Here is a 27,000-nt window from a genome sequence, read left to right as displayed (position 1 = left end):
GGAAGAGGCCTGCAGGGTTTGCACCTCGAGGAGGAGAAAGCACCAGCAAGTGTGGAGCTTTTAAAGCCCTTTTGTGGTGGGAGGGGCCACAAGGGGCCAGCTCTCCTAGGGCTGGCAAAGTCCAGGACAGGGTTTCTCAGTGCCCCAAGTAACACCTGCCTCAGAATCACCCAGGGGACTAGCTCAAACAGCAGATTCCAGGGTCATCCCAGACTCTGGCAGTGGGGCCTAGGAACCTGCATTTAACTAACTCCCCAGGTGGGGCTGATGAACACCAGAGTCAGAGTCCCGCTTGGCACCTCTTTCCAAGAGCTCAAGGATTGTATCTCTCTCCTTCCCCCTCCAGCCCCAATTGGCATGGATGTTTGTTGAATGAATAATAATAATAGCAACTTCCTCTTCTCAGTGCTTATTGGGTGCTGGCTGATCACATTGGATCTTTGCAACAGTCCTATGAATCAGATGTTCTCATCATCCCCAGGTGACAGATGGGAAAACTGAGGTGCAGAGGAAATTCAGTTACATGTTCATGTATTAAGAGATAGGCCAGAGTTCATGTGGAGGTGGGTCTGACACTGGGCAGACAGGCGCTGATCAGCTGCAGTGTCTTGAGCACTTGATGTGGGCCAGAGTTTGGACCCAGTAGTGCGAGGAAGCCTGAGGAGGCGGGTGCCTCTAATACTGGCAGAAAAGAGTTTGGGGAGGGCAGGGGCTGGGGGAAGATGTCTTCTCTGTGCGCATGGCAGGCAGTAGCCTCTTCCCTCTCCAGGTGAGAAAGCTCCCCTTGCTGCCTGAGTCCCTGGGAGGCCACCCTTCCATCCTGCCCAGTGGGAAAGCCTAGAACAGCTCCCCTGGACCTGCACCAGGGCCCGTTCCCCTTGTCTCTGCCCCTCTCTCCATAATGACCAGGCTTGGCAGGGAGAGTGGCCTCAGGGCTCTGCCAGCTCTGCTCACACCAGCCTTCGGTTCCCTGCGGCCCCTCCTCAGCCTACCCCGAGCCTAGTGAGCACACCCAAGTGCAGACAGAAGCCCCTGTTTCTTCTGTACTCAGCAGCCCAAAGCAGGGAGACAGGGCCTGGAGGCTTTGTAGTCTTGCCTGAAGCCTTGTTAAAGGGCCCTGGGCAATGATGGGAACCAGAGTCATTTCTTAAGTTCTCACGCTGCACCAGGTGCTTGGTCAAGCATTGCCCGCATGGTTGGACTGAACACAGCAGCTCTGCATTGTAGGCCTGCTGTCTTCCCATTGCACAGATAGGGCAGTGGAGGCCCAGAGAGGGGAAACCCTTCCCTCAAGCCACACAGCTAGGGAGGTAGCCAAGTTCAGGTCATGCGTTGGCTGGTCCAGGGCTTGTGTCTCACCTGCCTTGCCCCCTGCTGACTTGGATTCTTCCTGGGTTCGGCATCCAAGGGCAGAACCCAGATCTCCAGGGCGTGAGGTATAGGGAGGCATGAAGAACACAGGAACCACTGTGCTACCTGGCCTGAGGTGTCCCTCAGGCTGCTCTGGTGAGCTCCCCACCCCCAAGTTCTGCTGCTCTCACCAGGGCCTTGGGCAGGTGGCATTACCTCTGTGGGTGGGGCTCAGGTGTCCCCATCTGAAAAGTAGCAAAGATGCCATCTACTGACTGTGAGAAATAAATGAGCCCTGGGCCTGGTTCCCTGAGTCGGGCTGGGAGCTAACAGCACATATCTGGGGGTCAGAGAGACCTGGCTTCAAGTTCTTCCCTCACTGGTTGCTGCAGGCCCATGGGAAGCTCATCCCTGGGCCTCAGTTTGCTCACCTGTGAAATGGGCACAGTGGCTTCTCCCTCGCTAGCCTGCCGTGAGTAGGTAATCACAGTGAAATGCTCCTGGGGCTTCTGATCAACAAGCAGCAGTTGTTTTTTTCTCTTTCCCCTTCCCCTTGAAAATCTCACTTTTAGTCACCCTGCGGCTGGCTGGCCATGGTACACAGGTGCTTGAGGGTTAATGCAGAAGAGCTTCTGGTTCAGCCCTGGAGTGTCATGCTGCTGAAGGCCACAGGTCATGGCGACCGCTGGCAAAGCTCTTACACTCAAATACCTCTGGGACCACCAGGGGCCACGAAATTGTGGGGGATAGAGCTTCTCTTAACCACTCATGCATTTGTTCCACTGTCCTCGAATGCTCAGAGCTGGGGAGAGGGCTCATTAGTGCAGGAGTCAGGAAACCATCTGTCCACTCCCTGCTGAGGTGGGGCTTAGCAAGAAGGGGTCGGGCTTAACAAGAGGGGGCGGGGCTCAGCAAGAGGGACCAGGTACCTCACCCAGCTCCTGGGAGAGGGACCACAACCTTTTAGCAGCCAGAGAAGCTGCCTCTGCCCGGTCAGGTGGGCCCCATTCTGAGGTCAGTGGCGGCTGCTGGGCCTGCTCTGTGGCTAGGGCCTGCCCCCAGCCCAGCTGCCCCTGGCCCTAGAAGGCCACTTTCCGTGAGGAGCTCACATCTGGCATCGCCACACCTAACTGCCCTCGCTTCTGTGGTAACAAGCAGCTCAAGGGGCTTTTTGGACTCATACACCTTCGCCGTGTCTGGCACCCCACTGGGAATGATACTTAGCCAAGAATCCAAGCGCAGATGGCAGGCAAGTAGGGAACTGGCACAGGCTGGCTGGATGACAGCTTTCCCCATGACTTTCCCTTCCAGCAATTAGCCAACTAGTCAAGAGCTCAGAATGCCGAGGGTTCAGAATCAGTCCTGCCCCTTCCCTGCGGTGTGGCCTAGGACAAGCTCCTTAACCTCTCTGAGCCTCAGCTTCTCGTCTGGCAGGAGGAACCCACACTCAGATGTGATTGTTGCAAAGTTTTATATTAAGTAATGTAGGGACTTCCCTGGTAGTCCAGTGGTTAAGACTCTGCGCTTCCACTGTAGAAGGTGCGGGTTCGATCACTGGTCAGTGAACTAAGATCCCACATGCCGCATGGCTCGCCTAAGGAAAAAAAATTAAAATTAAGTAATGTAAAGAAAGCAGCGCGGTGCCCAGCCTGCAGGAGCCCTCAGGAGAACTGTGCTATTTGTTTCTGGGTGAGAGCTGGAGCTCTCCCAGCACAGGGGTCCCCCAGGCGCCGGGCCGTGGGAAGGAAGGAGGCAGGAATCCTGGGCGGAGGTGAATGGAAGAGGTGCAGACCAGCCCTGGTGCATACTCAGTTGCCCTGCAGTGATGAGTTGGTTATATCTCACCACCAGCCTCGGGATTTAATTAAGTTAGTGATGAACCCGAACGTGTCTCTAGGGAGCCAGGAGCTGTCCCTGGTTTCCTCTGTCTGTAGATTAATTCTTGTTTTTCCTTCTTTTTCTCCCCCTCTTCCTCCCCCCACCCTTCTTCCCAAACAAGCAAAAAAAAAAAAAGCCTTATTTATTACCATTTTCCCCACTGTTGGCATGGCAACACAGGCATACGTTACTGAGCTACAGGCAGCCCCACAACCATCCCAGCCACCACAGGCCCCTCCACAGGCCCAGCCCCAGCCAACGCCACCACAGCCCTCCGCGGCACCCCAGCCCCCCCAACCCCCCGCCACCGCCGCCACCCCCCAGCCCCAGTATGTCACTGAGCTGCAGAGTCCACAGCCCCAGGCACAGCCACCGGGCGGTCAGAAGCAGTACGTGACAGAGCTCCCGGCCGCCCCCACGCCCTCGCAGCCGGCTGGCGCACCCGTCCCATCCCCAGCGTCCCAGCAGTACATCGTGGTCACCGTCTCTGGTAAGTGGACACGTGCTCGGACCCAGGGCACTCTGTGAACAACTCCAGAGGGAGTTTTGGGGAGCCTGGCGTTCTGGATGTGGGGGTACCCTGGTGCCCTCCCGTTGTCACTTATCATGCCTGGTACCAGGAGGGCAGCTCTTAAACTCTCCGGAATTCCCAGGTGGGATTCGGGGAGCATCTCTGGGGAAGGAGTAGTCTGACCACGCAGGGAGGCCTCTGTGCCCCCAAACTCCTCCCCAAAAGGGCAGCTCTTAGAGCTGTTTCTGTCTCTGTCCTCAAGTAAGGTGTCACTTGAAGAAAGGATTGGGCAGTGGGGTTAGTTTGCAAACGCCTGCTGGAGATGGAGGGTGAGCACACAGCCGTCAGCTGTACAGGAATCATAACAGCTTTGAGCGTTCCGGGGCTGCGTGTGAGGTGCTCCCTGCGGCAGTTCAAGGAGGTCTGCAGGGATCACTTCCCCTGCGCTCCCATTTCATTTTTGGCAAGACTCAGGCCAAGTGGGGCTCTTGGCTCGGCGAGTTCATGAGCGTGTGGTGTGGCCAAGCGCTTCTGTTTGTTGTCACCGTGGCTGCCCCTGAGACTGTGGAGCAAATGACCAGGAAGCTTGGGTCATGGCACCTGTGGTTCCTTCCTAGAGCATCTTCCCCACACCCGCTTATTCCAGAATGGGGATGGGCTGAGCAGAGGGAAGTGGGAGCAGAGGGTCGGGACAGGCGGTCACTCCCCTCAGGGAGAAGGTGGAGCTCAGAACAGGACTGGGCGTCATTAGTGGTTTCTGATGTGCTCTGTGTAGAGGGCAAGATGCGGCGAAACCCCACATTGAGGCTGGCTCCGGTCCTTCCAGAGTGGAAAAGGGAGTGGTGGGAATCCTAAGGGCATCCTGGGAGGCTGTGGAAGGAGCAGGTCAAGACTGCGTTTAGGACCATAGGACAATAAAAAGGCAAAATTGGTGGCAATTGACATGGCCCCCTAGGACCAGGACAGAAGCAGCTGGGCACCGGCAGCATCCTGGAGGCTCCTGGCAGTGTCGTAGTTCCCAGGGAGAGCCGGGGGTGGGGCACGCAGGGGCTCAGGACAGTGACTCTTTACCACACAGACTGGTGCAGAGGGATGGCATGTGAGAGTCAGCTGAGTGCAGAGTGAGGCCAGGCCATGGACGTGGCCAGGGTCACTGGGCCACAAATCTCCAGGGGGTTCTCGGTGCTGCACAGGGATCCTGCTACATTTCGTTGCCAGCATACCCCCCACTCTCCGAGAAACCCACTCCCCCATCTCCCTCTCACTCCGTATTCTTGATCTCTGACCCTGCACCTGACCTCACTGGAGGCAAGGCACATGACAAGAAGGACCCCTTCTCCCACCCAGGCAGCCTTCCACCAGCTCTGCTTTCTGGCTGCTGGAAGGGTACATTGGCCCCCAGCCTGTTCCAGGTTACCCCCTCCAGGACCTGCTCCTGCCATCCCAGCCTCAGCACCTGGTCCCTCTCTTGCTGACCTTTTCCAGCTGCTTGCAGAGATGTAAGAGCTCCCACTTTCAGCGGGCCCCGCAGGCCCTGCACCCCTTTCAGTTGCTGCCCGATTCTCTCCCCTTTAAGTCAGAATTCCTCAGAGGATTCGTCCTCCCTTCCTTGGTGTCTGCTCCCTCACCCAGGGCTCTCTCCTCAGCCGTCTGCACCTTCCCTCCCAGTCAGGGTCACCCACAGCCCCCGTCTTGTCGCTCCACTGGTCACTCTCTAGTCTTCTCTTCCTCGGCCTCTGGGCAGCGCCTGACACGCTGGTCCCCCTCCTCCCAGAGATGCCCTCCTGCCCTGGTCTCTGCCCACCTCCCTGCTACCCCTCAGCCCTCTGCTGCTTCTTCCTCATCTCCCTGACCTTGTCAGCAGTGACCTCATCAGGCCTGAGGCCTCCTCTCTGCTCCAGTGGTTCTCCCTTCATGGTGGCCTTGTCCAGTGTCTCAGCTTCCGACGCCACCTCTGTGCTGACAATGGCACATTGAGGTCTGCGCCCTGGGCCTCAGTCCTGAGTCCTAGCCACCTGTGAGCCATCAGAGGGACCTCTCAAACCGGCATGGCCAAATGGATGTCTGGATTTTTTTTCCTTCTTTAAATATGGCTTCCTTTGAGACTTCCCTGTCCTAGTAAATATCACCCCCAGGTGATAATGACTCCTGTCTTACTCATCCTTTTTTTTTTCTTTTCCCCCTAGCTGCAGGATCTTAGTTCCCTGACCAGGGTTTGGACCCATGCCCCTGTAGTGGGAGCACAGGGTCTTAACCACTGGACCACCAAGGAAGTCCCCTGTCTTACCCATCCTTGAGCAAGCAAGATCTCTTGGCTCCACCTCCTAAATCCAGCCAGAACCCATCACTTCTCCCACCTCCATGGCCCCTACCCTAGTGCAGCCTCTGCCCATACCCTTCCCGGTCCTTCCCCCACAGCAACCAGAGGGAGCCTCTTGACAGCTGTTGATTAGGTCCCATCATGTCCCAGCTCAACCCAGATTATTCCAGGGCAGGTGGCCCTGGGGGCACTCTCTGAGAAACCTTGGCCTGGCCTTTCTTGGCCCTAGGAGATCTGGCCCCCTGTGGCTCACAGGAAAGGGCTTCAAAAGCTCCACACTCCCTGTAACCGTGCTGACAAGTGTCCAACCTCCTGACCACCCAGTCCTACCTGGTACTAACCTGCCCCTTAGCATATCTGCTTCAGCCCCAGTGGCCTTCCTGTGGCTCCGCAAACCTTCCAGGCTTAGTTCGTCTCTGGGCCTTTGCACTCATGTTGCCCTCTGCCGAGGGCACTTCCATCCCAGACCTTCTTGGCGGCTCATCCCTCGTAAATGCTGGCCTGACCCAGCTCAGCCCTCCTATCCCATCAGTCCCTGCACAGCCAAGAGCAGGCAGGAGGGCTTTTCGTAGCCTCCAGGGCATCTTGCTGTCCCTGGACCTCCCGAGTGCTGGCTTTTGCTGCTTCGGGTGTCCAGGGTCCCCAGAACAAGGGCCTGGAATGGACACACAGCTCCAGACCTCAGAACACCCCAAGTCCCAGCCCAGCTCCTCTCTTCCCCTTGTCTTCTCCAGCTCCTCCTAGCACTCGCCCAGGGAGGCCCTGATGCGTACAGGTCAGAGCCTTCGTTCCTCCCCCCACCCAACCCTGGTCCCCCCATCTTACTGTGGGGCACCCAGTGTGGACAGGCTGCAGTGTTGGAGTGACTGGCTGTTGACGTGAATCTCGGCCTCCCTTCTTTGGTCAGGCAGTGGCTTAATTGTCTTTCACAGTGGTCCCGGGGAATTTCATTTCCCTTCTGCTCCCAGTTCTGCCAGGAGCAAGCCTGTCCCTGGAAGGGTTACTGGGCAGTGCTTCCTTGATTTGTTTTAAGAGGAGGGGTTGGCTTGCGCCCTGTGACCGCACCTGTGCTGCTCCGTTGTCCCCTCCCCCATCCCCTTGCTGTGATTTCCTAGGGTTCCTCCATAACCCTCTCCCAGTTTTAGTGTCCTTTTTATCTAAGGGTGGCCTTTGGGCCACGGAAGCCAGTCCTAGGGGTGGAGGTGGGGGTGTAACTGACACCAGCAAAGGCTGCAGCAAGGTGCCTGTGGCTCCTCCAGAGCCAGAAGCAATCTGAGCTGAGCAGGGACCCAGGGAGTTGCAGGCAGGAGGCAGGGAGGGGCCCTGGACCCAGACCTGGAGCCCAGGCTGGAAGCCCGCCAGGAGCAGCACCAGAAGCAGCTCATCCAGCCCGATCCTCGCAAGCTCTGCCCTAAGGTGACTTTGGAGGTGATGGGAAGGAAGCTCAAATTTCCCGGCTTAGGAACAATCTCTAGATCCATAAATCCCCATCCTCAGAGGCCACCAGACTCTCACCTGAAACCCAGGTGGAAGGAGGGCATTGTGTGTCCCACCAGCTGTCCTTAGGAAGGTGAAACCTAGCCTGTGGGAGTGGATTGAGCTGGGCTGAAGGAGGGACCATGTTCACCCTCTCTTTCCTGCTTCTGTCTCACTCGGAGTCCTTGGGCGTCCAACAAGACTTGTGTCTGGGAGAGGGACATGGAGGGTGTTTGTCGGTGTCCCCAAGCACAGATGAGGAAACTGAGGTCGGGGCAGCCAAGGGACTCAGGACCCTGGGGGCAGCAGAAATCCACAGGCCCCCCAAAGAGCCTTTGGCTGAAATCATCGGCAGGAGGGGAGCAAAGGATCAGGAGGGAGAGGGCCATGACTGCCCCACCTGTTGTCCGTGGTGAACTGCGACCCAGCTTGGAGTCGAGCCTCTCAGGCTTCCCTCTATCTTCCCCCAAGTAGCTCGTGGCATTTGAGGCATGAGTATGTCTCAGTGAGGAAGTGCAAGGCCCAGGGAGGAAGAAACACTCATCAGATTGAGAGACAGGAAATCAGCTGCTACTTCCTGGCTAGAGACTTGAGACAGCAGGGCCCTCACGGGTCTGGTGCACATGTCCAGAATGGAGTTTTCAGACAAATGCAGACGCTCAGGGTCCCCCTGCAGACACAGACACAGACACACAGACACACAGATACACACACACAGCCAGGGATAGACACAATGGCAGGGGGCCCACCCTGGCCACAGGCAGACGGGCTCGTACACAGGAAGCCCCTTGTCCAAAGAGTAGACTCTGGAACCTCACCTGCTCATCCTCATGGTGCCGCGCGGCGTGCCCTTCTGGCCTGGCAAGGATGGGGATTCCAGCCTTGAGGGCCACCCCAGAGGCAGGAGATGGGCAACACTGCTTCCCAGGGCTTCCCTGTCCCAGGCAGATGCGTGATCTCAGCAAGTCCCCAGGCCTCCAGCTGCTTAGGGTGCTGTTCAAGGACCAGCCTTGGCATTTTCATCAGAGCACCGGGGCCTAGGAGATGGCTGGGGCCAGCCCCCTACTCACTGCCCACCCTGAGCCAGGCTAAACCTGCCACAGGCCTCCTCAGTCAGGCACTGTCCCTTGGGCTCTGCCTGGCTTCCTGCGCCTCATGGACACCCAGGTGTGCCGGGCCCTTCACGTGACTCAGGGCTTTCTCAGGTTTCTCCCAGCCGGCCGGCTCAGTGAGGGCTTCCTCTTTTACAATTCAGGGAAGCCTAAGTAGATGCAAGGGACGATTCCAGCAACACATAGGAATTAGTGCCTCCTGGAATTGGCTGCAGAGGCAGCTGGCCGAGCAGGTCTGTGGTTGTTCCAATGCCTGCCCCACATCTGGCCACCACTCCCCGACACCAATGTGTACGCGTTCATGTGCTTTGCCCCAGATTTGGCCCCTGAGGTCCTTGCTTCTACCTGGGGTGACCTTTCTGTCCTGGCCAGGCCCTTCTGCATGTCTCCCCACAGCGGCCAAGGCCCAGCTCCCCACTTTGGAGGCTGAGCCACAAAGGGATGCTCTGGATCTTGTGGTGACCCCATAGGCCCACGGCTCACTGTCCTCATGTACCCACATGCCTGAGTCTACACACCCCTGCCTTTGGGGCCTCAGTCTGGGTCTGACCTGTGACTGGGTTGCACACATGGTCTGAGGTTCATGTGGGCAGGGACTCAAGCCTATGTCCTGGCCTGCCAGTTCCTGGCTGGGTGACCTCGGGCAAGTCATTTCCTCTCTCCCAGTCTCTGCTGCCTTCTCTAAAAGCAGAGGTAATAAAAGTTCTTTCCATCTCCAGCTGCCCAGGAGGACCCTAGTGCAGTGCCTGGGGCACCAGAAGCCCTATAGTTACTCTTATCATTTTTTGCCCTCCTCCCTCCAATCCCACCAGGGGGCTCCCAGGGGACAGGAATGGGACCTTGGCTCCTTCTGGCAGCATATTGGAGGAAGGGCAGGCACTTGTGTACCCCCAGCCCCACCCCACCTCTGAAACTGCTGGGAGCAACCAGGCCACACAGAGGGGGTGGGGTGGATGTTGTTCCAGCGGGGGTGAAGGTCTCCCAACCAGTGCTCTCGGGGACACTTGCCCTCCACGCCCGCACCCCCCACAGCTCCCCTGTTAATCACTTAGCAAGATGTACATGAAACTCAACCTGCGCATTCCTGATAGCATCTCTGGGTACCAGCCTCCCTCCTGACCCCACAGTGCAGCCCCAGCCCCACAAAGGCCCCGCTCGGGCTCTGCCCACTGGGAGGGAAGTGTGTTTATCCCAAGAGGAAGGCCAGGAGCTCCACATGCACTGGGGGGATTAGCTCCCCAAGGTTGCAGGTATAAAGCCGCCCGCGCAGCCTGCTGTTCCTGAAGAAGTGGGCAAGGAGCGAGGAGTGCCGGGCAGGCTCCCCGGGACAGACGGGGTGCAGGGGCTGAGTGGGGGGTGGGTGGACACCATGTTCTATGATTGCCTCTTCTCAGCTGCCTGTCAGCGTGAGTACCCGCCTGGCCTCTGCTGCCCGCACCCCAGTGAGGACAGGGAGGAGGGGACAGTGGAGAGGGAGGGGGTATTTGGCCACAGGCTGCTGAGACCCTCTGGGGCCACTCCTTTGACTTGCTTCCGTCCCTGGGGTCATCTCAAGGAAGGTGGCCCTGACGCCTTCCAAGGCTGCAGGACCCGGGGGAGGGGGCGGGGGCCGTCACGGTCCACAGTCCCACCTGTTGGGCAAAGGGGTCCATCCCTCCAAGCCTCCAGTGCATCGTGGCTTCTCAGTCACCGCTTCTGGTCTGACTTCAGGACAGTGAGGGTAGGGGTGGGGGGAGGCTGCTTCTGGGTGTTGAGGATTATAGGCCCTTGTGGCCCCCAGCCCACCCCAGTGGGCAGTGTTGGGGCTGGCCAGGGGCTAGGAAGGATTCTTGGAGAGCCTGGCCCCATCCGGAGCCGGCTTCAGGCTGCATCATCCCATTCCAACGTGCTCGGGTTCTGGCTCGGGGTGGGGGCAGCGGCAGCGGGCAGAGCTGACCTGGTGACCTCTCCCTACAGAAGGCACCATGCGGGCCAGCGAGACTGTGTCAGAGGCCAGCCCGGGCTCCACGGCCAGCCAGACCGGAGTTCCCACTCAGGTGGTTCAGCAGGTGCAGGGCACCCAGCAGGTAGGACACCCCCCTCCCCCGGGGGTGGTAGAGAGGGCACATGATGGGGGCTGTGAGGCTGTGCCTGTGCGTACCTTGCTCCCCCTCCCAGTCCTGCTGCCAGAACCATCTGCTCACCTGTTCTTATCAAGATGTTCACTGCTGCCGTCCCCCGAACCCCCCCGGGCCGGGCCTCCCTGGGGAAGCCAGCACGGCTCAGGTCCTTCCTCCTTCCCCCGCAGCGGCTGCTGGTCCAGACGAGTGTGCAGGCCAAGCCGGGCCACGTGTCACCCCTCCAGCTCACCAACATCCCGGTGCCCCAACAGGTAAGCACTCTGTATCCAGCCCCCCAGCTCAGAGCCTCCCCAGGGTGTAGAACCAACCCCTGTGGCCTCCTCGGATCTGCCCTCACCGGCATCGAGGCTGTGGGGCCTAGCCAGGGGCTGTCCCACCTGCTGCCTCCAGCCGGTGAGGCCGTGGCAGTCAGGGCCCATCGGGGAAGGAGAAGTTGCAGGCGTCATCTTAACAGAGAGACCTGAGGATTGACAGTAAGGAACGCGGCTGGTGGGTCCAGCCCCAGTGTCCCAAAGCAGAGAACCCAAAGCTGGTTAGGAACCAAGAGCCTATAGCCAGCACAGGGGCGTCAGCACATAGTGGTCTGTTGCCTGGAAGGCTACACACCAGGTGTTGGGGGCCAGCACAGACTGGGACAAAGTCCCATCAGGTTTCAAGGGTGAGATCCCATTTCACGTGCCCTGCAGAGCCAGGCTCACTGGACACAAACTCCCGCTCTGATGCTTAGGGGCTCCAGCACCTCGGGCAAGTACTTCCGCTGTCCTGAGCCTCACTGTCCCCTCTGTGAAGCGGGGGAGCGACTGTGGCATCGGGACTGTCAGGGCGATTCCATGAACTAGCAGACACGCAGCACTAGGACAGCGCCTGGTGTGGCACAGGTGCTCATGAAAAACACACAGGCCGTTGTCAGTGAATTGTGGTCCTTCTCTCTTTTGGCTCCAGGCTCTCCCCACGCAGCGTCTGGTGGTGCAGAACACAGCCCCCGGCGGCAAGGGTGGCCAGGTCTCCCTGGCAGTGCACGGCACGCAGCAGGTGCACTCACCTCCTGAGGTAGGTGTGGCCCCTCTGGCCACTCTCCCCGCCCCTCTCCCCAAAGGAGTGAGGACTCACTCCTCCAAAGTCCTTGTTGACCCTGGGTGGGGTGGCCTGGCCACCAGATCCTTAGCCCTGCTGTCTCTGAGCTGAGTCTGGCTCCGGGAGGAGGCGGCAGCAGCTTCTCCCCTGGGTCAAGATGAGCCTTGAAGCTCCAGCTCAGGGCACGGCATCCCAGGAGGCAAAGTGGGCCCCTCTTCCCTTGACAGGGTGGGTAGAGGCTCCTCCTCTCACCACAGGGTGGATTCTGGAGACCCCTGAACACCAACAAGGGTGTGGAGGCAGGCGAACGCGGGTGGCCGGGAGCATGGGTGTCAGCAGTTGGAGCTCGAGGTCAGATCCCTGGCTCAGCTATTCAGTCCTGGGGTACTCTGAGCAGGCCCTCAGAGCCTACTGGGCCCAGAGTTTTCTATGTGTAAAACAGCTAATGATACCCACTGTGACACAGCATGCCCCAGAGCTAACGGGCTCTACAGCCAGCCCACCTGGGGTGAGCACCTGGTGCCACCACTCACAGCTACGTGGCCCTGCACATGTCCCTTCCCATCTGTGCATCAGCAACTCATCTGGAAAGTAGGGATCCTCTCACCTACCCTTTCTCACATCAGGGCTGCAGCCTGTCTGATGATGGAGGCAGCAGGTGGCCCCCTGAGCTGAGGCTATAGTCCCAGCCCTCTTTGCTGGGGAAGATGGGTCTCCCACAAGCATCTCTGGGCTGAACTCTGAGCCTTGCCCTGGGATGACTGGGGCTGCGGTAGGGACCAGGCATTTGGATGCACAGGATGGTTAGTAGCTTAGGTGGCTGGGATACGTCCCCACTAGCTGCTGCCCTCCCCAAATAGCTCTCGGGACAGCCCTCTCGAGCAGGGTGTTGTCAGGCCCCGGCTGCTCCACACACACTCTGTGTCTCCTTCCGTTGCAGCGGTCACCGGTGCAGGCCAATAGCTCCTCCGGCAAGACGGCTGGGGCCCCCACGGGCACGGTGCCGCAGCAGCTGCAAGTCCATGGCGTCCAGCAGAGTGTCCCCGTCACCCAAGAGGTGCCAGGCCAAGGCGGGCAGTGGCAGGGACGAGGGTGCTGGCCAGGTGGCCTCTGCATCCTCCTTCAGTTGTCCATGGGAGTTGCAGTGGGGAAGGCCTGTGACAAGCAGATGGGGGTCCAGCCCCAGCTTGCCACCTGGGCCTTTGGCAAGCACCTCTGCTTCTCTCCAGACTCTGGGTTCTCATCTAAATAATGGCTTCTTCACTGGGGCCTGGGAGCAGGGTGGTTGGCGCTGCCGTGAGGATGAAATGTGTCCTCATGGAAAGCACCTGACACTGAACAGGCACTGGAAACAGCTTGGAGAAACAGCCTTGGGCTCTCTGGGCCCATTTGCCTGGAGGAAACCCCAAGGCCAAGTCCTGGCTCGCCCCTAAGTGGCTCAGGGAGAGGCCTCAGCCTCCAAATCCATGCCCAGTCTTCCAGAGGAGGCCTCACTCTGAGCTGCCAGCCACGGCGGCCTGAGCAGGTTAAGCGGCAAGGCTTGCCTGCCAACTGGTCATTACCACTCAGGTTGGGGGGTTCCCAGTCCCTCGGAAAACCAGAAGAAACCCATAGACCCTTTCCCTGGAGGAAAGCAGAAACCCCACCCTGAAGGATTCATAGACCCTGCCTGGCACCACAGCCCTTCTGAACCTCTAGGCCTGGGTTCAAGTCCCGGCCCCATCACTCAGCAGCTTCCCGCCTCCCAGCCTCTGTCCCTCACTCTGTGCCCTGAGGGTAGTGCCAGCATCCTTGCTGTAGCATGGACGTGAGGACAGCCAGGACAGCCATCATGGATGCGGGCATGCGGGATAACCCACGTAGGGAGTTGGGGTGGAGAGCAGGGCCTCCCTCAGTCAGTCCCAAGTTCAGCTCTCAGTCCTACTTCCCGTCAGCCTCACCTTATTGAGCCTGGGTTCCACACCTGTAACATGGCGCCCAGAGTTAACCTGGTGATGAACCTGGAAGGCACTTGGTGCAGGGCCAGCAGTGAAAAGCTGGAGAAAGGCAGCCTCTTTCTTTACGGGGCTGCTGTGAGGCTTACATGAGTTCATGTGGGCAGGGGGTGGTGCTTAGGGGCAGGTGGGCAGCCATCATCGCCGTAGTTACCACAGTCTGACTTGCCTTTCCCTCCCCAGAGGTCCGTGGTCCAGGCCACTCCCCAGGTGCCCAAAGCTGGCCCCGTGCAGCAGCTCACGGTGCAAGGGCTCCAGCCGGTCCACGTGGCTCAAGAGGTATGTGTCTCCCCCACCTACCTCTGGGCAAACTGGGGCCAAGCCCAGGCTGGGCTGGGGAGGGGTGTAGGCCCCTCAGGCCGCAGGGAGGGCATGGAGCTCCCCTGGGGGGATCTGGATGGGGGGAGGCAGCTGGAGCCTTCAGAACCCCAGCCCCATCCTGGACTCCACCTCTGGCCCTGGGCTGCGGACCGGTCCTGGAGCCTTCCTCTTTCCCCGCACATGGCAGTTCAGGGCCCAGGTTTTGCTAACAGAGAGACCTGGATTCTCCCTTCCCTGACACGGGGTGGGGAATCTTCTGGTCGGGTTGCTGCCTGAGCTCAGCAGCCTGGTGGGCGGTGGAGGCCTGGAGCCCCGCCCGCGGCCGCCCCCGGTGACCCCCCAGTGTCTCTGTTTGTCCTCCAGAGCTCAGGCAGTCAGTTTCCCGCTAGGAAGGCAGAGCAGCAAGAGCCCCGGCCCACGCCGCCACCGGAGCCGCCGCCCCGGCCGCCCACGCCTGGGCCCGGGCCTGGCGTGCTGGCCCCGGAACCGCCAGCGTGCAGCGGGGAGGCCCCGCAGCTAGGCAGCCCCGAGCCGCCGCCGCCCCATTACGAGCCGGGCGCCGAGCAGTGGGTGGAGCTGGTGGGCGTGCTGCCCCCGCACCTGCTCCTGCCGCAGCAGAAAGTGGTCCTCGAGCCACTGCCCGGGCTGCCGGCCCGAGCCAGCCCCGACCAGAGGGTCAGGATCCAGAGAGTCCCCCAGGTGCTAGTGTTCGGCACGGCCGCCACGGCCCTCAAAGTAGGTGGCGGACGCACGGGCGGGGTGCAAGGGGCGGGCGGGGGCGGGATCCGCCGGCCCCGGCCCGCGCCCGGCCCCGCAGGCCCTGTAGACCCCACCTCCACCCAGCCAATCTGGGGACCCGCCTCTGATCCCCCCAAACGCGGGCTCCAGGTCGCCAGCTCTGTCCCTACAGACTGGGGTGGGGGATGGGGTGGGGAAGTCAGGCCCCGCCCCTAAGGCTTTGTCTGTAGTTCCAGATTCTGGCCCGCAAACGGGGCCCCACCCCTGGCCCCGTCTCCGCCCCTAGTATCCTGTTCAGGATTTCTAGGCCCCGCCCCTGTAGGCAGGGGTCCGTCCCGATGCAGGCTCCAACCCTGAAGCCACGCCTGTAGTTCCAGACTCCGGCTTTAATGACCGCGTGTACCAGAACTTGGCTCCGCCCCTGGGGTTCAACTTTCACGCCCACAGTAGGACTGTGTCTGGGGTCCCCTCTGCCAACCTCACCTCAGGCCCTAGCCCAAACCAAGCAGAGAGTCCCAGCTTCTCCTGACACCAATGTGCCTGATGCCCAGCCCTGGCCCCATTCAGGGTGTTCAGAGAGCCCAGAAGTGCAGCCTTCCAGCTGGGGAGCTGCCAGACCTTTAGAAGCAGAGGCGGGGAGCTGGCCCACCCCTGACCCTCTGCCTACCCTTCCTCCCACGCCAGGTGCAGCAGCTCCAGCAGGTGCCAGTCCCACACGTGTACTCCAGCCAAGTGCAGTATGTGGAGGGCGGTGATGCCAGCTACACGGCCAGTGCCATGTGAGTGGGGAGGGGACAGGAGGAGGGGGCGTGGGTCTGCTCAGGACTCCCTGGGACTTGAGGCCCCAGCCCCCAGCGGACCAGCCAGACTTCAAGGCCTCAGATGATAGGCCAGGTAGTGCGTCCTCCCCAAGGGCAGCCAGCAGCCACCAGGAAGCAGCAAAGCAGAGGGGACCCTGGCACGTCGGGAAAGGCACAGCATAAGAACTTTGGAGTCAGGTGGATCTGGTTCTTTGCAAAAAGACAAAAAAGAAAAAAAATATTTTTAATTTTGCGAGATAAACATTTCTAAGGAAGAGCTAATGTTAAACAGTGAAAAAGAAATCTCCTTCATTCTTGACCCCCAACCCTGCCTCAGAGGGGATGATGCGACCCATTTTTTTGTTTCCTCCCAGAGATACTCTGAGAATAGAAATTACCCCCTTTCTTTGTTCAGAAATAGAGGCAGCATGTTCTGTCTCCCGTTTCTTCCCCTGCCATGTAGCTCAAAGCTCTTCCACTATTCCACCACGTGGGTCCCGGTCACCCCCTTTAACCACTGTGTGAAACTCCACCGTACAGCTGCAGTGTGAGTGACATAGCCAGTCCCCACCCAGCCAGCACGTAGGTGACTTCCACTCCCTGGTACTGCACACAGCTCAGCGTCAGCACGTGCCACATCGGGCAGATGTCATCCCCAGGCCTGCCCCAACCCTGGCTCTGGCTCCTCACTGGGGATCCTCCATGCATGTTGCCATGGAGAAGGAGCTCCCTTTTTCCATGGTAATAATTCCAGGACTTATCGTTACTCTAGTTGTTGTTTCAGTTTTTGAAAGCTTCATTTGGCTTTCTTTGCATTTGCCTGATTTTTTTCTTATGTCCCTGCCACCTGTCCTTGTAGGTATGACACTGGGGCTGGATTAGCTCATGGAATGACTTGGTCCCTGGGTCCTGATGCTGTGGCTGACCCCAGGGGGTGTTGCTCCGGCACCTGAGTTGTGGTCTACGGTGTCCAGCTACCTCATAGTTTTGTCGATTTATTTCCAGTCTCTTGCTGCTGCCAGTCTCTTATCTGTGCAGTGGACCAGCGCTGGCAGGGACCACAGAGGACGTTCCAGAGAGGAGCCTGGCTCCCGAGGGCCCCCAGGGGCTCTTCTGCCTCTCCTGGTCTGGCTTTTGCTTCTGATTCAATTCTTCCCTCCGTGATTATAGTGTGTGATCTCACGGAGTCCATCATTGCCATTAGATTCTCCTGCTATGTGACGTTCTTGAGCGCACTGTATCTTCCACCTCTCCCTCGTGGTGGGTCATTACCACATTCCCAGCCCTTTGCTGGCCCGGATCCCCACCCTGACCAAAGCCACAGGCCCTGGGCCTCCATCCCTGGCTCCGTCCAGCTTGTGTCCAGAGATGCACACATTCATTTATTCAGTCATTCAGCAAACAGTTACCAAAGCAGTGTTTTCTGGGAGCACGTGCTGCCCGTAGAGTGCTGGGCTGGTTTTGGTTCCTGCCGAGGAGGGGCGGGGCACTTACCAGTACTTGCTCAGGTCACACACTCTTGGTGTGTCACCTGTACAGTAGATGTGAACTGATGTGAACCAGGGCACAGTGATCACGAGCTGCATCCTGGTGTCTGATGGGCGATGCTGCGCACCTTGGGTGACCATACCTCCCACCCCAGTCCCTCTCCTTGCTGCCCTCAGAGGCCTCCAAGACTCCCTCCCCTACATCCTTCAGCACTTTCTGAGCCAGGCTACTCCTGATGGGCCTCACCTCCCTTTCTGGATTTTGAAAATTTAACATGTTTTTAAATCACTAATATATTGAGAGGGCTTAAAAATCAGAACTGTGTCCAACCATGTTTAGTGAGGTGCCTGCTCCCAGTCCATGGGTCCTCCACCCCCACTGATGGCAGATGTAGATATGAAATGCCTTGTAATCGCCCCCTTCTTCCCAAGGCACCATCCACACCCTTCCCTGCCTCTTTTGTTCACCTAACCGAATGTTCTGGAGCTTGTTCTTTGGCAGGTCCCCAAGACTTTCTTCCTCCTCTCTCACCCCTGCATAGGATTCCATCACCCTTTAACTTGACATCCCACTAAAGATGGACCCCCAGTCATTTTTACTGTCTTGCTACGATTTGCAGCCTTGAGCTCATGTGACCTGATGCAGGTCCTGGGATAGCTGGAGAACTCTCAAGGGCTGGATGGATCACTGGGTCAAAGGGAAACACATCTGTACCCTGATAGTCATCACCGACCAGCCCCTCAGGGTGGCAGCCACTGGATTTAGAAGTAAAGCCCCCGTCTTCTCCAGCCCCCCTTCCTGCCTCACGTACCTTGGCTTGCGCCACCTTCCGAAGTCCCCTCGATTTCCCTTTGCACTTGGCTTCTCCTCTGGCTCCCTCACTAGGACATTAACCCCCTGGACGGGGCCTTTTCTCTCTCGTCCACTCCTGGGTCCAGCGTACCTAGAGTAGTGCCCAGCGTACAGCAGACACTCAGTAGTTCTTTTTTTAAATTTTTTTATTTTTTGGCTGCACCATGTCACTTATGGGATTTTAGTTCCCTGACCAGGGGTTGAACGTGGGCCCCCGGCAGTGAGAGTGCGGAGTCCTAACTGGACCACCAGAGAGTTCCCTCAGTAGTTCTTTTCATGATTCACTGAAGTGTGTCGCCTATTGCAAGTTACTTGGCTCTTCCAGTTCCACTTCCTTACATCTGAAGTAGGGACTCCCAAGTCAGGGGGCCGCTTTGAGGATTAAGTGAAAAATTACCCATCATGCACTTGGGGTGATGGCCGGCCCAGTGCACGGGGCTGTTGCTTCCCGCTCTCCTTCTCCCCCTGCTGCAGGGTCTCCCTCAGTCATACCCCTGGGCCACCCAGTTTTTGTCCACTGACTCCTCCCTCTACTCCTTTCACAGCCGCTCCAGCACCTACCCCTACCCCGAGACGCCGCTGTACACGCAGACGGCGGGCACCAGCTACTATGAGGCTGCAGGCACAGCTGCCCAGGTCAGCACACCTGCCACCTCCCAGGCGGTGGCCAGCAGTGGCTCTGTGCCCATGTACGTGTCCGGCAGCCAGGTCGTCGCCAGCTCCACCAGCAGTGGGAATGGGGCCAGCAACAGCAGCAGTGGTGGCAGTGGCGGCGGGGGCGGCGGCGGCGGGGGCGGCGGCAGTGGCAGCAGCAGTGGCGGCGGAACGGGCGCCTACGTGATCCAAGGCGGCTACGTGCTGGGCAGTGCCAGCCAGTCCTACTCTCACACCACCCGTGCCTCACCAGCCACTGTAAGTGTCAACTCAGGCCCCAGAGGAGGGGGCGGGGGGACCCTGGGTGGGAGTGGTGGGTGCTGGTTGCCGGCCACCATCAGCAGGAGCCTGGGTAGCCTGGTGTCAGGGTGCTCAGGTGAAGATGGCCTGGGATTGAGTCCTCGCAGTGTGGCCTCAGACAGGTTACTCAGCCTCTCCGGGCCTCAGCTAATACGCATGAAACTCTTGGAGCTATTATCCAAGAAGTGTCAGCTACTCTGATAGTAACTGGTGATGATGGATAGATAGCAAGGGAAGGGAGATGCAGGCACTACCATGCGAGGAGCTGCCCCGAGCAAGGTTCTCTGTCCATCCGGAAGGCAGCGAGATAACTTCCTCTGCCCAGAACGGCTCTGTGGAGCAGCCCTAGATCCTAATCCTGACTGGGCCCCTCACCAGCGCTGTGATTGTGGGTGGGTTGTCCTGGGGTGGTCCCTGACCTCTTGGAGCTTGGGGTCTGGAGTGACGACTTCCCCTCATTTTTAACTATTGCCCTCTCCCATGGAAATCCACTGTGGACCCCATAACCAAGACGGAAGCTTTCTCAGAAGACAGAACCTCCCTCACGCACTCATGCAGCCTGGCTTCTAGCCTAGACCCCCTAATGGGTCCTGAAAACATGCTTCGCTAGACCAGTGCTGTCTGATAGAACATCCTCCAGTGATGGAAATGTTCTTTCTCTGCTGCCTAGTGCAGAGGCCTCTGGCCACATGAGGCTATTGAGCACTTGAAATGTGAGTTTAAAGATCCCAGGAACCGAGTTGGTTTTTTTTAAAACTATTTTGAAAGAATTATAGTCACAAAAGCTGCAAAATAGTGCAGAGATCCCTGTGGACCCTTCACCCAGGTTACCTCACTAATTACATTCTACTTAACTGTAGTACAGTATCTAACTAGGAAACCGACATTGGTACAATGTGAGCGTGCCTACTTCTGTGTCCTTTTATGACATGGGTAGATTTGGGAAACCACCATCACAATCAAAATACAGACCTGTTCCGTCACCACAGAGGTCTCCCTCCTGCTAACCCTTTATAGTCGCCGTTGCCCTCCTCCCTCCCGACATCCCTAAGCCCTGGCAATCACAGATCTGTTCCTCATTTCTCTAATGCTGTCATTTCGAGAATGTTCTATAAATGGACTCATACGTCGTGTGACCTTTTGACATTGGCGTTTTCCATTCAGCGTAAATTAATTTAACAGCCGTATGTGGCTGGGGGTGACTGATTTGAACAGTGCAGTTCTAGAGAGTTCCATCGGGTTTAGTTCCCACGGGTGATTGTGATACGACACCTTCTCCAGTGTGGTTGTCAAGATCACAAGCAGAAATAAACATAGAGAGCACTTAGCAACGAGCACTTGAGAAATGGAAGCAATTCTTAGCACTCTTCTGTCCTGCCCCGGGCCCCAGGTCCAGTGGCTCCTGGACAACTATGAGACGGCTGAGGGCGTGAGCCTGCCGCGGAGCACCCTCTACTGCCACTACCTGCTGCACTGCCAGGAGCAGAAGCTGGAGCCCGTCAACGCCGCCTCCTTCGGCAAGCTCATCCGCTCTGTCTTCATGGGCCTGCGCACCCGACGCCTCGGCACCAGGTGGGGCCACCTGCCCCTGACAGCCCCCAGCAGCCACAAGGCCCGCCCTCACCCTAAGTTACCGAGGTCCTCAGCTCCCCTGTCCCCTCGCTCACTCCATCCCCACTGACCTCTTCACAGCTCCTCTGACACTTGCATACTCCCACCCCAGGGCCTTTGCACTGACTGTGCCTTCTGCCTCATGTGCCTTTCCCCATCTCCTGATTCAAACTTCCCCTGGCCCCCTTAACTAAAACTGCAGCCTTCCCCCACCTCCCTGACATCCACCCCCACCCCTTACTTTTTCTCCTTAGCACTGAGCACCATCCAACATGCCCTGTTACGTTACTTCTCGTTTCTGACCTGTCTTCCAATGCTGAAATGCATATCCCTTGAGAGTGCAGGGGCTACACACAGTCAGTGCTTAATCAGGGCCTGTGAGTCAGTGAATTCACGTAGGAAGGAGCAAGGAGCCCTCCCATGAACCCGTCCTTCCCTGCCTCTCCTTTGCGATCCCCCACATCTCTCCGGGCTGAGTCCTGCTTGTCTCTTGGTTCCAGCTCCCAGCTTAGACCTTAGGCATCACCTCATTCATGCATTTGTGCGTGGGTGCGTGGAGAACCTTAGGCAAAGTACTGCATCTCTCTGTGCCTCAATTTCCTCAGCTGTCAATCTAGGATGCTAGGAGCACCCTTCTTAGGGTAGGGATGAGGAACACATGGCTTCGCATATGCTAAGTGCTAAGAACAGTACCTGGCAAATTGCTGTGACTAGCCGTCAGCAGATACCTGCTAAATGCCTGCCCCTGACTCTGGCCCTGTCTTCACAGAGCTCAGCCTGCAGGTGGGGGACTCTCCTGGCACCCATAGTCCCCGTGGCTTCCCCAGCCCAGCACCCCCTCCTCTGTGGAACATGGGTCTCACCCCTTGGGCTCTGTTCGGCCCCTTAGCAGATAGGAGGCAGGTGTGACATGAAGCTCCCGATGAACGATCGTTGGCTGCCCCCAGCCAGCCCTCACCCTCTGCCTCCCTCCCAGGGGCAACTCCAAGTACCACTACTACGGCCTGCGCATCAAGGCCAGCTCACCCCTGCTACGGCTGATGGAGGACCAGCAGCACATGGCTATGCGGGGCCAACCCTTCTCTCAGAAGCAGAGGTAGGAGGGCAGGGCTGACCCAGTGCTGGCGGGCCGGGAAGGGCATGGCGGCCCATCTCCGCTCCAGTCACCTGCCCATCCCTTCTCCAGGCTCAAACCCATCCAGAAGATGGAGGGCATGACCAATGGTGTGGCTGTGGGGCCACAGCAGGCCACTGGGCTCTCGGACATCAGCGCCCAGGTCCAGCAGTACCAGCAGTTCCTGGGTGAGGGCTCCCTGGAATCTGGGGTGGGGCCCAGGGCAGGGTCCGCAGCCCCCAGAGAGTGTGCAGGGTGGTTCACTTGCCCTCCCTGAACCTCATCGCCGCCACTGCACTTGGGGGAACTTCTGCTTGGTAGCAAAGTGGTGCCAACTTAATAGGATCCCAGATGAGGCTTGAGGGGGCAGACAGTTGGGGGGTGAAGGGGTTCACAGTGTCTCCTCTGTCCCCAGATGCCTCGAGGAGCCTCCCTGACTTCTCAGAGCTCGACCTTCAAGGCAAAGTGCTGCCCGAGGGCGTCGGGCCTGGGGACATCAAGGCCTTCCAGGTCCTGTACCGGGAACACTGTGAGGTAGGGCATCTGGGCAGCAGGCAGGGGTGAGGGAGGGCCACGCTGCCGCCCAGCCCCCTTGAGCGTCCGGCCTCCCCCACAGGCCATCGTCGATGTCATGGTGAACCTGCAGTTCACCCTGGTGGAGACGCTATGGAAAACCTTCTGGAGGTACAACCTGAGCCAGCCCAGTGAGGCGCCGCCGCTGGCTGTGTGAGTGCCTCTGGGGGAGGGGGGAGGAGGGGAGGAAGTTGGGCACTGTGTGAGTCAGCCCCCAAGGCCAGTGTGGCTGGATCTCAGACTTCATGCAGGAGTGGGGGCTCCTCTCTGACCCCTGCAGTTTGAGGGGTGCACTTGGCCTTCTGAGCCCCCCTCCAGCGTGTGCATGGGTACCGGTCTGATGCTTGGTGTGTGGGATGGTGTGCCTCACCAAGCCATTTCCTCCCTGCAGTGGGTAGGGTGTTAAGATCCCTATCTGACCGTGGGGGCAGTGGGGCCTGTGTCAGCCTGACCCTGGGGGTCTTCCAGAGACAAAGAGTACCTGTCTGACCCCAGGGTGGGGTGAGGGTGCTGTGCCCTTCTGACCCTGGATACAGGACCGTGGAATGTCCCTGTGACCCCCGGGTGGGGTGGGTGCCCACAGGCATGATGAGGCTGAGAAGCGGCTGCCCAAGGCCAGCCTGGTGCTCCTCTCCAAGTTCGAGCCCGTGCTCCAGTGGACCAAGCACTGTGACAACGTGCTGTACCAGGGCCTGGTGGAGATCCTCATCCCTGACGTGCTGCGGCCCATCCCCAGTGAGTGCACGGCCCCCGGGTCCCCGCACCCCACCCCCCGCTGAGTCCTGACCAGCCCCTGCTACCACCCACAGGTGCCTTGACCCAAGCAATCCGGAACTTTGCCAAGAGCCTGGAGAGCTGGCTCACCCATGCCATGGTGAACATACCCGAGGAGATGCTGCGGGTGAAGGTGAGGGTGTGAGGGGGCTGGGGGGCCAGCTTGGGCCCACAGCTGGGTCCTCCCTCCTGGCTGGGAGGCTGGTCTCCTCTGCCTGACGGAGGCAGTAAGATTTGTCCCCGTGTCTGTTCCCTCAGAGTGAGCTTTGGGCGTTGGCTTTACAAACCAGCTTCCTCAGGAGCCCACTTCTGAAACACAACAGGGTATCTTAAAAAAATAAAAATGAAATGTACACTTGAAGTAGTTCTCTTCAGAGAGCTTCAACAAAAAGTGCTTTAGGTGTTCAGAAAGAGATAAAATCTTAAAAAAAAGAAAAAAAAAGACATCTGTAAGGAAACAGAATAATAGCCCTCTTCATCAATGCTGCACATTCACTAACTACCAAGATGTGAGGAATTAGATGCTCTTGAGCAAAAAGAAAAGAAATTCAGGACTTAAAAAAAAGTCCTGAAAATGCTAACAAGACAGCTAAACAGAACTGGATGTCTGGGTACGCTGGACACAGGGCCGCGGTTGGGGGCCTGTGGAGAGAGTAGAAGGTGGATCCTGGGGGAGCCCTTCAGAACGGGCAAGACATGTATTCATTCAATTATTTCATACGCATTTATTGAGCACCTGCTGTGTGCTCGGCATGGTTCTAAGTGCTGGGAGCACAGAAATGACCAAGATGGACAAAACTCCGGCCCTCCTGGAGCTGACATTCAAGGAAATAATAAACGAAACAAAATGTTATGGAAGCAGTGTCCTTTCTGGGCAGTACCATCCGAGATTTTCTTGTGTCCTTTGATGAAAAATAATAATGCTGTTCAGATACAATGCATTGGTTTCTGGGGGGAGGCATTCTTGGGGTGGGTGGTCGCCCGAAGTTTGAAAATCCCGAGCCGTTGATCTCTCAGCAAAAGCAACAAGGTACATCCCTCCCTTTTAGGAGAAAGAAACAGGCTCAGAGAGGTCGCAGTAGGTGGGGCAGGGGATGGCAGGGGATGGGTTCCGCGGAAGCGACAAGTCCCGCGCCCCACAGGTGGCAGCGGCCGGCGCCTTCGCGCAGACCCTGCGGCGCTACACGTCGCTCAACCACTTGGCGCAGGCGGCGCGCGCTGTGCTGCAGAACACCGCACAGATCAACCAGATGCTGAGTGATCTCAACCGCGTGGACTTCGCCAACGTGCAGGTGAGCGCGGACGGGGCAGGCGAGCGCGGGGCGGCCCGGCGGGACGGGCCTGGGGCGGTGGCTGAGTCCCGGGCACCCGCCCGCCGTGTCCCAGGAGCAGGCCTCGTGGGTATGCCGCTGCGAGGATCGCGTGGTGCAGCGGCTGGAGCAGGACTTCAAAGTGACGCTGCAGCAGCAGAACTCACTGGAGCAGTGGGCGGCCTGGCTGGACGGCGTCGTGAGCCAAGTGCTCAAGCCCTACCAGGGCAGCGCCGGCTTCCCCAAAGCCGCTAAGCTCTTCCTCCTCAAGTGGTCCTTCTACAGGTGCGCGCTGGCTGGGCGGGATGCAGGCGGGTAAGGGGCTGGGCGGGGGGGAGGCTCCTCCCACCAGGACCGGACCTAGAGAAGGCTCCTTAGCTTTGGGGCCACGTCAAAATGGGACCAGAGAAGGCCCCGCCTCTTCGAGGGGGTGGGGCCAGGTGAGGGCCCACCTCCTTGAGGATAGGACCAGAGAAAGCCCCATCCCCTGGTGGGGTGGGGAGGGTACTTGGGTGCCTTTTATTAAGGAGAGAGCGCTACAGGTGGTGGGTGGGGCTAGGACCCGTCTCCGTCTCTGATGGACACTCGAGGGAAGCTTGTGCGGGGCCGGGCGGTGGTAGCTGGGTTTGCTGAAGCCCTGGGTCTTTACCGCAGGGAAGTGGGAGCGGGGCGGGTCCTGGCCTGAGGGTTTCCTCTCTGTCGCCTCCCTCAGCTCCATGGTGATCCGGGACCTGACCCTGCGCAGCGCCGCCAGCTTCGGTTCCTTCCATCTCATCCGGCTGCTCTACGATGAGTACATGTACTACCTGATCGAGCATCGCGTGGCCCAGGCCAAGGGCGAGACCCCCATCGCCGTCATGGGCGAGGTGCGCGCAGCGGGGCGCTGAGGGCACGGGCGCGGCGCCCCTCGGCGGGACCCTAACTTCTCTCCCCTCCTTCCAGTTCGCCAACCTGGCCACCTCGCTGAACCCCCTGGACCCGGACAAAGGTAGGTAAAGGGTGTCCCTACCCAGGCTCGAGTCCAAGGGGCGGCGTACAGTGGGGCTGGGGTGGAGGAGTCGCCGGTTGGGGCGCCACGTGGGGACCTGGTGGCGCCGCCTCCCCGCGCTGAGCCAGGCCTGGTCCGTGTGCCCCAGACGAGGAGGAGGAAGAGGAGGAGGAGAGCGAGGACGAGCTGCCGCAGGACATCTCGCTCGCGGCCGGCGGCGAGTCGCCCGCGCTGGGGTCCGAGGCACTGGAGCCACCGGCCAAGCTGGCGAGGACGGACGCGCGCGGCCTCTTCGTGCAGGCGCTGTCCTCCAGCTAAGCCCGCGGCCTCCCCCGCCCCGCCCGCCCTACCCCGCTGCCCCTCCTCGCCAGGGTCCCTCACAGCTTCTGTGGCTTCGCTGTCACCGCTCTAGCCTCGGCCAGGGCCAGGAGGGGGCCTCCGAGACAGGGAAAGCAAGAGGGTCCCGCCCCCGATGGGGCCGGCACAATCACAGGGCCAGGCGGAGCCGCAGCTGCAAACTCTGACACAAAAGACGTGCCTTAAGGAACCCGCCGTGCCCAGGTGCCCCCTGGGGCAGCCAGCTTGGCCCCTTGGCCCCAAAGGCCGCAGCATCTCCCTCCCCCAGCCCCATCCCCACCACCCCAGGGGGCAGGCAGGCAGGCCCCCTCCCTTGCAGAACTGTTAATTTATTCAGCTCGCTGGCTTTGCACAGCCTGTCCTGGGCCCAGCCCTGAGCCCCGGGTGGGCACAGGTGGGCATCACCTGGGGACCCGCCACTGTCAGCAGCAGCCCCGGGACCCCTCCCCTAGCAACCCCACCGCTTCCCCCTTCTTGGTATAAGTGCAATTAAAGCCGTGGGTGTCGCATCTTCTCCAGAGCTGGGCCCTCCCTTGCCCCGCAGCCCTAGAGGGGGGCACTGCCTGGCCTGGATAGGGGGAGGGCAGAAGGGGCACCACCTCCAGCTTCCAAAGAGCAGCAGGCTGGGCCGGGCGCCAAGCCCGGAGGGGCCTGCTGCGGGCAGCGGGCCCAGAAGTGCCCACACCTGCCCCAGCCGGGGCTGGGTGCTCCATTTGCTCAGCTCCAAGCCCCTGAGTCTCGGGCCCTCCCCGCCGCTGGTTTGTAATGGAACCTCCATGCTCCTACTCTCCCCGGAGACTGTGCTTCTCCTCCGTGCGTGCGACCCCTGCCCCCGACATGACTATTGTGCGATTTGTGAGCGCCGCCTGAGCGGAGTCGGTAACTTGTTGGGTTTTTTTCCAACCATCATGGCCTTATCTGTTCCAGTTTTCTCAGTGTTTTCAACCTGTGAGATAGATGTTTATGGCAAAAAGCAAAAAAAAAGCAAAAAAAAAACCACCTGACCTATTGTATAAAAATCACTATTTTGTGTGCTCCGCGTGCTACAGCTTTTGGGGTGGCTTGCCCCCCCCCCCACCCCTTGGGGCCTCCCTTCTCCTGGCGGTGAAAGTGTCCACGCGTGTGGTAGTCTAGTGTGCCGAGCTGTTTTCTACCTTTTTGTAGTCTTTCTTAAAACAATAAATTCCGCTGTGATATTTGGCTACTGCTGACGTGCCGGGCCTTGGTGGGAGCCTTGGGTGGGGCTGGGGCTCCAGCTGGGCTCCTAGCCATCTGAGTGGCAGGG

General features: G+C 59.1%; 1 protein-coding gene across 2 annotated transcripts in view; it reads left to right on the top strand.

Annotated features, from left to right (window-relative positions):
* Window positions 1-26,919, top strand: part of RFX1 (regulatory factor X1) — a 31,613-nt gene extending 4,694 nt beyond the window's left edge. The window contains exons 2-21 of one of the 2 annotated variants that reach the window (XM_057710108.1): window positions 3,350-3,718; window positions 10,604-10,713; window positions 10,935-11,018; window positions 11,710-11,817; window positions 12,782-12,898; window positions 14,019-14,114; window positions 15,579-15,673; window positions 18,580-18,946; window positions 20,379-20,560; window positions 21,576-21,695; window positions 21,786-21,901; window positions 22,129-22,247; window positions 22,330-22,439; window positions 22,870-23,021; window positions 23,096-23,193; window positions 24,203-24,352; window positions 24,447-24,655; window positions 25,083-25,236; window positions 25,313-25,358; window positions 25,507-26,919. In XM_057710108.1, coding sequence (XP_057566091.1) covers window positions 3,397-3,718; window positions 10,604-10,713; window positions 10,935-11,018; window positions 11,710-11,817; window positions 12,782-12,898; window positions 14,019-14,114; window positions 15,579-15,673; window positions 18,580-18,946; window positions 20,379-20,560; window positions 21,576-21,695; window positions 21,786-21,901; window positions 22,129-22,247; window positions 22,330-22,439; window positions 22,870-23,021; window positions 23,096-23,193; window positions 24,203-24,352; window positions 24,447-24,655; window positions 25,083-25,236; window positions 25,313-25,358; window positions 25,507-25,676 — 2,925 coding nt within the window. In that variant the 5' untranslated portion in view covers window positions 3,350-3,396 and the 3' untranslated portion in view covers window positions 25,677-26,919. The remainder of the gene's footprint in view (window positions 1-3,349; window positions 3,719-10,603; window positions 10,714-10,934; window positions 11,019-11,709; window positions 11,818-12,781; window positions 12,899-14,018; window positions 14,115-15,578; window positions 15,674-18,579; window positions 18,947-20,378; window positions 20,561-21,575; window positions 21,696-21,785; window positions 21,902-22,128; window positions 22,248-22,329; window positions 22,440-22,869; window positions 23,022-23,095; window positions 23,194-24,202; window positions 24,353-24,446; window positions 24,656-25,082; window positions 25,237-25,312; window positions 25,359-25,506) is intronic. The other variant, XM_057710109.1, reaches the window with a different exon arrangement.
* Window positions 26,920-27,000: the final 81 nt, after the last annotated feature.

Source organism: Hippopotamus amphibius, chromosome 15, assembly GCF_030028045.1.
Source record: "Hippopotamus amphibius kiboko isolate mHipAmp2 chromosome 15, mHipAmp2.hap2, whole genome shotgun sequence".
Lineage (NCBI taxonomy): Eukaryota > Metazoa > Chordata > Mammalia > Artiodactyla > Hippopotamidae > Hippopotamus > Hippopotamus amphibius.
Note: the sequence above shows the minus strand (reverse complement) of the source record. Positions and strands in the feature narration are given on the sequence as shown.